A 12,404-nucleotide genomic window follows, 5' to 3' on the forward strand; every position below is an offset into this window, starting at 1 on the left:
ACTCTTTCCTTTGCATTCACTCTAAGACAAATTCTAGAAAACAAAGCAAAAAAGCAAATGAAAAACCATGTTAAACAGACTTCCCATTGTGACAAGGCAGTTAGATAAGAACTTCACATTCTGAGACGGAATCAGCTGCAGAATACAAAGGCCATGTGTATGTCCCCACAGAGCGGTTAGGAAATACTAGACCTTAGGGCTTGGTAACAGGCGCTCTCCAGACACAACCCCAGGGTAGATCTATATATTACTCTTTTGCTACCACCTTCCACTCCTTGTTGCCATTAATTAAAATGGCATTATACCAAAGAGTTTGGATCACTCATCAGTCCTTCATCTAAAAAGTTCGTGACGGAGCCCTTCTGTGTACCATGCACTGTGTCAGGCGTGTGGGTGCATTTAAGAAGAATCTGGCAGGGTCCCTGGAGTCCAGGTCCCCAGGCAGGGCCACCACGCCAACCTTTCCTCTTATCACTGCCCACCTCAGCCCTTACCAATCACAAACATGCATCCAACTCTGCTAAGTTATTTGCAAATCCCTTTCCTCCTTCATCCATACCTTTGCTGCAGCTGTTTCATCTCCTGACATGGCACGGCCCACAGTCGTCACATCCCTCCTCACCCTGTGGTCCCAGCGGAATGCCACATCCTCCAGGTGGCCTTCTCCTATTCCCCAAAGAATGTAACCTTGTCTTCCGCTGACTCCCCCGTACCCGCTTCACCCTCTTGTATGGCCTTTTCATACTCCCTTTCTATTAGCTTTGTCGATAATGTCTTCCAAACCCGTACCCATATTGACATACGTCTCCTCCTCCAGATTGTGAGGCTGGGGACCCCAGAGGGAGGGGATCAAACCTCCCCACGCATAACTCTCTTTGGGCAAAGCACAGGGACCACAGGCTCATAAACTGGGGCTTCATACATAGTGCTGAGCTTAAATTCCAAACTCTTAAACTCTTCCAAGAACGTGGCAGTCGCAAGGAGCGTAGATACAATGAAGTGTTTGAAGTGGTGTTTAAATTACACTCCAGTTGTCAATTTGTTCCTTTTGAGTATAGGACCTGTTGACACTTTAAACATCATGATGTGAGCTTGCTTAATTAAGCAGTAGCACTAAATGTTTCGTTAATCTCATTCCTAATTCTCTGTTCCACGTTTCTGGAGAAAAAGGAATTCTTTAATTTCTGCCACTGAAACTTGAAATATCAGTTCCCTGTGGTGGTACTTTCAGATCCAATTATTAAATTCCCTCTAATATTTGGGGTTAAATAGATAAGAAATTATATTATAATTTCATCTTTGCCCCCAAATACTTTTTAGGGTAAACAGAGTTTTCTATTTGCTTTGTCCACTCCTAACATTTAAAGCTCACTTATATAATCTGAAGTCAAATAACAATTTGGCTTGTTAAAATATGTTGTTTGGGGTTAGACTGAAATACTGTTTAAATTGCAGCAGACAGCCCTTGCAAATTGCTTCTATTATTAGCATTTTCACCATTGATGAAAACATCTCCATCTGAAAAGATGGAGATTCGGTTCTGCTCAGAATATCAGACTGCTTCTGAGTCAGCGGGTGGCAGAACTGGGCTGAAAAGCCATTGAGGATAATTTTGTACGAGGCCTGGGGGATGGGGAATCCAAGCGGTTGTACCCCTAAGACCAGAAGCTTAAAATGAATGACAATGTCATTCTTGAGAACCCCGGGGGGCTCACACTCCCTGGTGCCAAGGGCGCATGTGGTGCCCTCAAGCAAAGCACCAAACTGGCCATGTCAGAGCTCAACAACTGTTAGGGACATGTGGCACCCAGGACCATGCCACAGCCTGCCCTTGACCAGGAGCCCCAGGGACTCTCAGGCTTCATCCCGGAAATCCTCCTGAAGAAAATCCAGGCTTAGGAACTGGTCCAACCTCCCATTCCCACACCCACGCCAGGGCCATCCTTGCGCTTAGAACTCTCCAGGGTCTGCGTGTTCTGGGAGGGACCAGGCCACATCAGTGCCTGAGGAGGACAGGTATGGGGGGGGGTCACAGGGACATCAAGCAGGATGGAGAAGGCACAAAGGCAGGGAGACCCCCAAAGCTTGGGGAGCAGAGACAGCAAAGGGAGGTCAAGGGATTACTGAAGAAAGCGGGCACAAAACACAACGGGCAAGTGCCGGGACACGGGGACGTGGGGCAGACAGGGTGAAGGGCGTGTGGAGAGGCAACAAGACCTGCCGGTACCAGCTCAGGGAAGACGGCGGGCTTAATTTAAACTGCACGCCTGAGGCATAGCAAGTACCAGCCAGCGCTGAGTGCGGAGCGCAAACGCAGGGTCAGACACTACCTCTGCGTCTACAGGGACAGAGTAAAGCGGACTTCAGAAAGTATCACAATTTGCCCAAAAACTGACCACAAGTAGCTATCAGACTGCTTCTGAAATAATGAAAGTGCTTTTGCACCTATAGGAGAGATGTCGGCCCCCTAAAATCGCAAGCTTCAACTCGATTCGAAAGTGATATTGGAATTTACCCCAAAGAGAACAGCTTGTCTCCACGTCTAGGGACGTGTTATGCTCTCAGGACGTGTTAGGACAGAAATCCTTTTTTAAGTTGTTGGACCCAACTACTTAAGAAGCAAAGCTGTTAGTTATTTCTTTTGGCCTAAAGGAACCAAGAACATTTGGAAAACTCTGCACTAGTCTATCTATGAAGCCTCCAGCTCAGAAAACCTTGAACATCCCAAGCATAAATAAGGCACCCCTTAGAGAGAGACCCCACTGAGCAGCTTCGTCTCCCTGTTGGAAATTACCCCGGACCCCTGCTCGTGCCCCCTTTATTTCCATCCTGACTTCCCTGTTCCACCAACTCCAGCCTTGCTCAGCCTGCTCAGTGCTAGGGACAGGGCACTCAGGACCTGACCTCCCCAAAGTCTTGGGTTCGGGCAGGGCAGGACCACGCAGTTCACTTCCTCCTATCTCACCTACAGCGAGACCCACCCCTGCATCTCACCTGCTCATGATAAATGAGCCAGAAGCTGTTACCTAGAGATGGTTGTCACCAGAAAGGAGGACACAGGGCTCGCCAGGCTGCCAGGATTAAGGTCAATGTACCTCATTCCTGCCTGGAACACTGTGCACCTCTAGATTTCCCAAAGATTGACCTTCTGCACTCCTGGGAAGAAACTGCTACATCCTCGCTCTGCAGTGCTGCTCTCCTACTGAAAACACCTTGCCTTTTCCAGACCACCAGGGGGCTGGCCCAGAGGAGCCCGTTCCAAACACCAAGTCTGCTGCCCCGAATGTTCGTGTTTCCCAGGGCTTCACCCTTGGCCCCTGCCCCTTGGGGATCCCCTTGGGGATCTTACCCACCCCCATGGTTTCACCTGCCTGACTCAGAATCAGTTCTCACTGCCCAGATCAGATGGGCGCTTCAGCTCCACACTTCTGCGTGCTTACTGGACATCAGTGCAGGATGGCCTCCAACCAACCTCACTCTCAATTCCTCTGTGGCCAGCTTCATCTCTTATGTTCCCTTTGTCAGCCGTGGGCACCATCCTGCACACAGTGACTCCTGGGTATCATCCCAAAGCTTTCTCCCTTACTTGCACCCATTTATTAAAACCTTCTTATTTGACCTGCAATGTCTCTCCATTCCTACTGCCAAACTTTGCATCATTTCAAGGCTGGGCAAATACAAAAGACTCTGCCTCTTCACCCTGTAGTCTGATTCCCCCAAATCCATGTCCCAAGCAGCCAACAGAGGGGTCTGTCAAAAGACTTTAAACGCTTCTCAGGGTTTCCAAGGACTAAAGCAGAGATTCCCCAAAATGCCTGATGATAAAATCATCTAGACTGGATGTTAAATATTCAAATTCCAGCCCAGACCTAACAGACTAGAATCTCCAGGGCAGATGCTTGGGAATCTGCATGTTAACAATGGCCTTATCATTAGGCAAGGTTGAGAATACTGGCCTACAAAATCAAGTGTAAATTCCTTAATATTCAGTACAGGCCCCTCCACTATCAGCCCTGCCTGCCTCCCCTTGTTACCCACTGCCGGCCCGACCCTCCTGTTCAGGCTCCAGCAGTCCTGACGCATGGCTGTAGGGCCCTCCATCCACTGATTTACCGTCCCCTCTGGCTCCCTGCCCCACGTAAACAGCCAGTGTCCGCTCAAGCACTGCCCCCTGCCTCATCCTTAGGGGCCTTCCTGTGCGTGTGCACAATGCTCCATGCACACCTTTATCACGGCACCTGACTCCATGACATCGTATCTGTTTCTGTATCTGCCACCCTCTAGACAGACCCGCCCCTGTGTCCCCAAGTTTCCAGCAGAGCAGATGCACCATAAAATAAATGCCCACTGAGTGAGACATAAATGAATCTACCGAGCACTGCGGAACACTGTAGTCCATATTATTTTCCAATGCGATGTCTTCGCTGAGCCCAGCGAAGCTTCCTCAGCTGAACTGATCATCTCTCTGAAGGCTGCCACTCATTTCCTCGTCATGTTTGCTACTCTTCTCTAGATTGAATCTATCTTTCTGAAAGTGAGGTTCCCCAAACGGACGGTGTAGTCCACATTAGTGTCTCCCCAGCACAGTACACATGACACAGCCAACTTCCTTCTCAGGGACACCAGGCCAACTGACTGTATGCGGACGGAAATAACACAGGCTGCTCCTGCTGCCATATCACCCTGCAGATGCGCATCTAATTCACCACCGACATCACCGAAATCCCTTCACAGAGAGCCTCCCGTTGACTCTCCAACACTGCCTGTGATTCGTTTTCCCCAAATGTATCACTCTGCCATTTTCCAAATTGAATCTCATTCTGGTATTTCCTGCTCGTATTTCTTACCTCCCTGGATTCCCTTTTCATTATGTTTTACTCCTTGCTGATGTTAAGAACTTCCCAATTTTGTACTTTCTGTAAAGTCCATTAAGGTGATGTGTGCCCCCTTTTCAATGTCATTGATAAAACAATGAAATGAAATCAAACCTAACATCAGCCCTCCTGGAAACCGCGCCAGAGGGTTCCAACACCATGTGTCACTTAGGGCTTTTGGATCCACATCCTCTGCAGGCAGGGCTTCTGGCTCAGTGAAATGGTCACACGGCATAAGCAACTGAAGAAACTGTGTAACATTCCTTGCCTTTCCTTCTACCTCTGTGTGATAAAAATGACACTAAGTTCACGTGGTATGACAGGTTCTCTAAAATAAGCCAAGCGTGACTCCACTGTCATCCAGAGATCACACATTTTCATTCTTCATTATTTATCGTATTGTTTGGTACCAACAACACTGGAGTCAGGAGCTCTCCCCACCCACGATCTCATACATATGCGGTTTCCAGACAAACCCAAGTTTACTAGTTCCCCATTCTTCAAAATCCCCAATTCGCCATCATATTTTAATAATTCGCACAGTTAAAACATAAAGTGGCAACTTATGCTTTGTCCCAAATTAATAGAGCCGATGCTTTGTTCCAAATTAATAGAGCCAATATTTTTTTAGCCCCATATAGCCAATATTTTTTTCCTGAAGAGGTGTCTTCAGGAAAAAAGTCATGACAAATTTATTTATTAACATCGTTTTTTTTCCCCAATAATTGCTTCTTTTTTCTTTTTTTCACCACACACACACATGCTCAAGGACTTACTCTGATTTGGGGGAAACTCAAAAACACACAGAGTAAAATAAAGCAAGTAACACTGCAATTATGGGGGGAAATTGTTATTTGGTCTGTTCTTAAATTTCTGTTCCAGTTTCTCATTTTGCATTACACTGGTAAAGCACTCTGCAAGCACGTGGCTAACAAGCTGGACTTCGTCAGGAGCCAGCATCTCAGGGACCAGCAGGGACGTGACAGGCTGCAGTTTACACACAATTCCCTGGACACGCCTTGTAACTCCACCCCTTCCCCTTCCACTCATAAGAGCAAATCAAAGTACCGAGAAGTGGGGAAAAGAGATTAGTTCCACTGAAGTCTTAAGAACCACCTCAGGTTTTTGCAGCACGTACCCAAAAAAATGTTCTAGAAGGAACCCAGCTTCATTCACTGAAAGTAGACGCACATGAAATAACGCACTTGATGACGGCACTCACTTGAATGTAGGAAATCTTTTTATCTATTCTAACTGGCAGAGCGGTCGTCACTGCCGAGAGATTTACTACACGGCTCCGGAATACACCCAGACATAAAAATTAAAAGGGCAGATATAAGATCTTATGTTTCAGAGCCAAGTAATGTCCAGAGTGGATTCCCTCCTTAGCCTGTGGCCATCCGATGTATTCTTCTATTTTCTGTGCCAAAATACATACTTATATTAATAGTCATTTGTTTTCCTGAATTAATTTGCTTAAGGAGAAAAAGTGCACAACATTTCAGATGATATATCATTCCGTGCTTAAGAACATTAAAATAAGCAAACTCCAAAGACAAATGAAGTTGGACTATCCATGTAAATTATTTACTTTAACATACAGGATATTAAAAATGCCTATTCACAACTGAGTTTTATCCCTTCAACAACATCACTAATGCCTTTAATATTATATGACATGTACACAACAAAATTAGATTCTTTTTCACACTTGGGATCATCAGCTTTACTCTGTGATTCTCTTGACCTTCTACCAGACCAAATTCAGGTTCCAAGCACTCAAAGATGTAATTTTAGTACACAGTAGCCAGTCTTATTAAAATTGTGAGAGGTGTCTTCTTGAATGGAACATCAGTGGCAAAAAACGATAGCCCTCAAATATGGCACTTGGTAGCTAAGTTCTTCCAGAACGCGGCCCACGCCTCCTATCTGTCTCCAGGAAGGGAGGGCCACCTCTGGTCCCTTGCCCATTTTCCGATGAATTTCTCAGTGAGCTGTTGCCGGAGGCCTGGATCAGTTCCTCGGGGCGATGGGTCAGAGCCACTGAGGCTGCCCTGCTCTGAGGCCTGGCAACTCACATCAGGCATCAGGACCTCCCAATACGGGCCTCCTCCCATAGGTGCCCAGCACCCTGCCAGGCAAAGTGATCAAGGCTGTGAAGACCTGAGCTGGAGGTAAAGAACACAGCCAGACCAATCTTTCAGCTGCAAAACAGGTTTTGGCCAGGGGTGGGTTGGGTGGCATGGGGCCAGACACTTCCCCCTTTCTGTTCAGCCTTCCACGCCTACAATACAAGTCAGCCACAGCATCCATGTAAAGATCTATCCTCATTCCCATGGCCTGCCTCACATGGCTTGGCCCTTAGAGGCCAAAAAGATGTTCTAGCTCAGCAGAGCCGTCCTGGAGGCCACTGCCTGGCCAGCTGGAGGGAGGCCCACTGACCTGTCACCCTCCCACTCTCCCCAGAGAGTGGATGCACCCTTACCTCTCATTTCTGTCGCCGAGGAGCCGTTGGACCAAGCTGTCCACTTATTCCTGTGCTTGCTGATTTCCTGGACTTTGCAGACGTAATGCCCTTGATCGGCTGGCCGGAGGGTCAAGACGGAGAGGGTGTAGAGCACCCCGCGCCGCTCCTCAAGGAGGCGCAGCCTCTGACGGTAGGCGCTGCGGCTGAAATTCCCATAGTACTGCACCACCCGGAGCTTGGTCATCTTAACCATCAGGGCCTCCTGGGAGTCCGGGCGCGCAAAGAACCAGCGCACGGCCAGCAAGCTGTCCTTCCGCCTCTTCTGGGAGACGTGGCAGAGAAGAGTAGCATTTTCCCCCTCCAGGTAGTCAACCACGGGCCCCGGCGACACGGTGACATTGAGGGCCCCACAGACCTCTGCAGAGAAAAAAGGAAAGAAGAAAATGAGGAAGGCCACCGCCTTTCCCCAGGTGAACACACATGGCATCTTCTCTCCAGGAGCCAGGTTGGTCTGCATGGCCAGAGAGGTGGGCCACCCCCATCCCCTCTGTGCTCACTCTGCCTTCTCGAAAGAGCCCTCCTTGGGGTGTGTCGTGTGCCTCTGTGGGTACCCACGTCCTCATCTATGAGATGATCCCAGCCAAGCGGGATGCCATGGACCACCTGGCCCAGATGTATTTTTTTTAATTTTAATTACTCGCTGACATTTAAAATTCAGGAGATATCACATAAAGATTTGGATTTGGGGAAGCTCTTAAAAATTTCCAGCTCACATCCAATCCCCCCTCCCCACCTGCCTCCCAAGGCCTGCTTCCATCAGTTTCATCACCTCCGTGAGTGGAAAATGCTGTAGCCCCTTTCCCTGTCTCAGGTATTTCAACTGTAACCAAGGCAGATTATCAGTACTGGTCAGGCGGGTGTTAAACTAGTACTAGGGAGCTGGAATGACGGGGGTGTCTCAGTTTCTTGCTCCAAGTCTCTTAGGACCAGGATCCATGGTCAAGGAGTTGCAAGTGCAAGAATAAAGAATGAATGAGCCCGGGAGCAGGGAGGGGTGCCAGACTCTCCCGGCAACCCAAAAGACGCTCCAGGATGCCAGGCCCAGGCCGCTACTTCCTGTCCTTTGGCTTCTTAGTTAGGGCTGCCCCTCCTAGCCGCCATTCTGCCCCAAGCTGACTTTTGAGAGTGCCACTCCCTGGCCACCCAAGATCATCCAGCCTAGCCGCCCTCACAGAGGCCTTCTCCCAGGAGACGCGCTGCATGGCGTCTGCAAGGATTGTGCAGTGTGGCGGTGCAGCTCCGGAGCTCACGGTCGGGGGAACCTCCTCCTGGCAGGCAGAGCCCAGAAAGGGACAGGATGCCCAGACCTTCCTTCTGTCCAAGCTGGGCTGTCTTCTCACCAGGTCCCACATCGTCACCCCTGCGCTGCCCAGCACACGACTCCAGGAAGCACCATTCCCTGCCCACTCCAGTGCTCGAGCGGGTGCCCTCAAGGTCATCCCAAATTACAAATGGCCCCCAAACACCACCTTCTGGTCACATGAAGGGACTTGGGCCCTGATGGCAGAGTCACCCAAAGCTTTGAACTCTGGTCAGTGCTGCAGGTAAGCAAGGAGGAAGGATGAAAAGGAGAGCAAAGATTTGGACCTTCTACTATGAAGAGGCTGTGAGTCAACAAGGTGAGGCCCTGTGTGTGTTGGGGTGGTGGTTATTGGGGGGGAGTGTGACCTACAAAGTATCCTTCACTGTAAAAACCCAGGCAATAAGCTCATCCTTACGTATGGTTTCCGCTATTGATTTAATAAACTAAACACCTCGAGAGAGATGACTTGAGGATCAATTTCACCTCATTTTCTTTCTCATCTCTTAAAAGCCAGGCCACCGGGACACTCCAGGATACTCCAAGATCCTTAACTTAATCACACCCATGAAGCACCTTTTGCCATATAAGGTGACATTCATAGTTCCAGGGATGAGGACGCAGACATCTTTGGGGGTCATTATTCAACTCACTGCACTATGATAGTTTTTTTGTCACCATAAAAAAAAAAAAAAGATGGAAGTCAATTCAGAAGAAAAAGGTTGATGCTTGGCTGGACCCAGCTCTTTGTGGACAAGAACGAGGTCTTCTAGGTCTACAGTGACAAAGGACAAAGCCGCCCAGGGAGATACACGGGGAATGCAGATCAACAGGTAACCAAGGAAGGCACACGCTCCCGAGTAACAATGTCACTGTCCACACAAGTCACTCACGCAGGACAAAAAGAGGAGGAACTGACCTTACCGTCTCCCCGCACCTCACCCACCCGGCCCCCACCCTGCCCACACACCATGTTAAATTAGTCCAAAAGCATTTTCCCCGAATGCCAGGATCCAGGCTGAAGTTCACACGGGTCCCACAGCAGGAGTTCCCTGGTGAGTGGCCACACAGCCGGGAACACCAGGCTGACCCCACTCCACTAGCTGCCCGGGGGGTTCGGCAGGTCGAGAGCAGCAGAGATGGAGCAGCTGGCTTCCAGAACTGACGTCCCGCTCTGCCCGCCCCCGAGCGCTCCCCACTGGAGGCAAGGAGAGCTGGGGAAGGCAGGAAATTGAAACAATATGGATGGGATGAGAGCACAGCCAGGACCCCACACCCTAGCCTCCTCCTATGAATGCTGCATGAAGGAGGGATTATTTATAGTGACTGAAACCAGGAGAATGTGCCAAGTGCTCCAGTCCCCATGAGAGGCCAGATTCCATCCTAGAGGCGAACTAGTATCTCTTCCTCTTCTGCAGTTCAGGCCGAGTCAGCAGCTCCCAGGAAAGGGAACGGACTGAACCATCTTCCCCAGAGGAGCCCTCGTTCTTTCTTTACTGGTGTGCCTCTCTGCCTTCAGTTAGCCCCATACTCTCTTACAAATGGCCCAGGCACATTTCTCCCACTGAAGTGCAAGACCCTTGTTACGGGCTGAACGGCGTCCCCTGCAGATTCCTATACTGAAGCCCGAATCCCCAGGACCTCTGAATGGGGTTGTATTGGAGAGAAAGCCTTTAGAGAGATGACTAAGTTAAAATGAGGCCCATAGGGTGTACCCCACTCCAACATGACTGGTGTCCTTATAATGAGGGGAGATTAGGACGCAGACACAGACAGAGGAAAGACCATGTGAAGACACAGGGAGAAGACAGCCATCTATAGGCCAAGTAAAGAGACCTCAGAAGACACCAACCCTGCAGACACCTTGACCTCAGACTTCTGGCCTCCAGAATTGGGAGAAACAAAATTCTGTTGTTGAAGCCCCCTGTCTGTGGCACTTTGTGATAGCAGCCTTGCTCTCAGGAAGGTTCATTTCAGGCCTAGTCCTACCACCAGCCCGGATATTTACACCCACTTTCAATGAGAGCGTATGGGGGTGGGACTGAAACGATGATGCTCACAGGTTCCTCGGCAGTGTTAAGCTTTGCTAGAAGACACAGGCTCTCAGGTTGTGTGGATCCCTGTGCCTGCAACGACCTTTCTCAGAAAGCTGGTGCCCCAGCTAATGCCCTCCCCTTGACACTGGAAATGACTACCTTAAGCCCAGGGAACACAACTCAGCTCTCAAGCACGCAGCTGTGAGAAGTGGCATTGCTTGAGGGAGGGGAGAAAATGTAGATAGAGGACCCAGTGCTTGGCCAATGTTAGCTGAGCTGGATGTTTAAATACTAGGAGAGAGCATCACACAGCTTCTGCCCCATGGCAGTCATCAGGCTGCAGAGGGGTCAGGAGGCAGGCAGTGGAGGCAGGCTGACTAGAGTGTGGGGCCGGGGCCGGGGGGGTTCAGGCCTTTCCCTTCTGGGTCTCCACACCTTGCAGGGCAGAGGGGCAAGGCAAGCCAACTACAAGACAGGGGAGGTGGGGTGTCACTAGACCCTCTGACACCAGGTAAGGTAAGGGAGCAGCCAGGGGCAGGGCAGAGTCTCCTCTCTCCTGGCCAAGGAAGGAGAAGTATCGAAGTCATTCTAGGCTGGAGAATTTAATTTCTTGCTTTCTGACCCTGCATGGCAGGGAAAGGAGGTGGGAGGTAGATCCCCCGTCCCCATCCCCTGGCCACCTCCACATTCAGTGCTCCACTTCCTCCAGCTTACACCCCAGCTTGTGCTTTGTTCACTTAATCACTCAACAAATAGCTGCTGAGAACTGCCATGTGCCAGACGCTGTGAGAAGAAGACACATCCCTAACCTTGCAGAGCTAAGAGTCCAGTGGGAGAGGCACTGGTCGTCAGGAAAAAGACACAGGAGAATGTGACTACAAACAGCAACACGTGCTACAGAGAAAACGTGCGGGGCTTATGAAAATCAGGGTGAGGGACTTCCCTGGTGGCGCAGTGGTTAAGAATCCGCCTGCCAATGTAGGAAACACAGGTTAGAGCCCTGGTCGGGGAAGATCCCACATGCCGCGGAGCAACTAAGCCTGTGTGCCACAACTACTGAGCCTATGCTCTAGAGCCCGCGAGCCACAACTACTGAGCCCGCGTGCCACAACTACTGAAGCCCACGTGCCTAGAGCCTGCGCTCCGCAACAAGTGAAGCCACCGCAATGAGAAGCCCGCACACCACAACGAAGAATAGCCCCTGCTGGCCACAACTAGAGAAAGCCAGTGTGCAGCAACAAAGACCCAAGGAAGCAAAAAATAAATAAATAAATTTATTTAAAAAAAAAAAAATCAGGGTGAGACTCTGATCTCTGCGTGTCAGGGAGGAAAGAGACCCTGGAGAGGTGACCGTGAGCTGAAGGCTGAGGTAGAATTCATGACATAAATTCAGGGCAGCAGTGAAGAATGATCTTTCTGGAAGACGATTCTACCTGTGCAAAGGCCCTGAGGCAGGAGGAACATGGTGCAGGCTGCAAATGGAAAGACCAGTGTCCTCCAGTGAAGTGCACCACACCGTCGCCCAGGCAGCCACCTGTGTTTGCAGACTGACCTCAGGAGGGGCCGTTGCACCTCAGTCAGGGCCCCCAAGACCAGTTCTTAAAGGAGGAATATGACAGCATGGGCAGGAAAGAGACTGACCCAAAACAGAGGGTTGGGATTCCTGC

At 49.9% G+C, this 12,404-nt stretch overlaps 1 protein-coding gene across 1 annotated transcript in view; it reads right to left on the reverse strand.

The window, feature by feature from the left end:
- VSTM4 (V-set and transmembrane domain containing 4) overlaps positions 1-12,404 on the reverse strand; it is an 84,222-nt gene that overhangs the window by 70,013 nt on the left and 1,805 nt on the right. The window contains exons 2-3 of the mRNA XM_007446243.1: positions 12,075-12,094; positions 7,360-7,758 (exon numbers count right to left, since the gene is read on the reverse strand). Coding sequence (XP_007446305.1) covers positions 7,360-7,758; positions 12,075-12,094 — 419 coding nt within the window. The remainder of the gene's footprint in view (positions 1-7,359; positions 7,759-12,074; positions 12,095-12,404) is intronic.

The sequence above is a fragment of the Lipotes vexillifer genome, unplaced genomic scaffold (genome assembly GCF_000442215.2).
Source record: "Lipotes vexillifer unplaced genomic scaffold, Lipotes_vexillifer_v1.1 scaffold1143, whole genome shotgun sequence".
In the NCBI taxonomy this organism is placed as follows: Eukaryota; Metazoa; Chordata; class Mammalia; order Artiodactyla; family Lipotidae; genus Lipotes; species Lipotes vexillifer.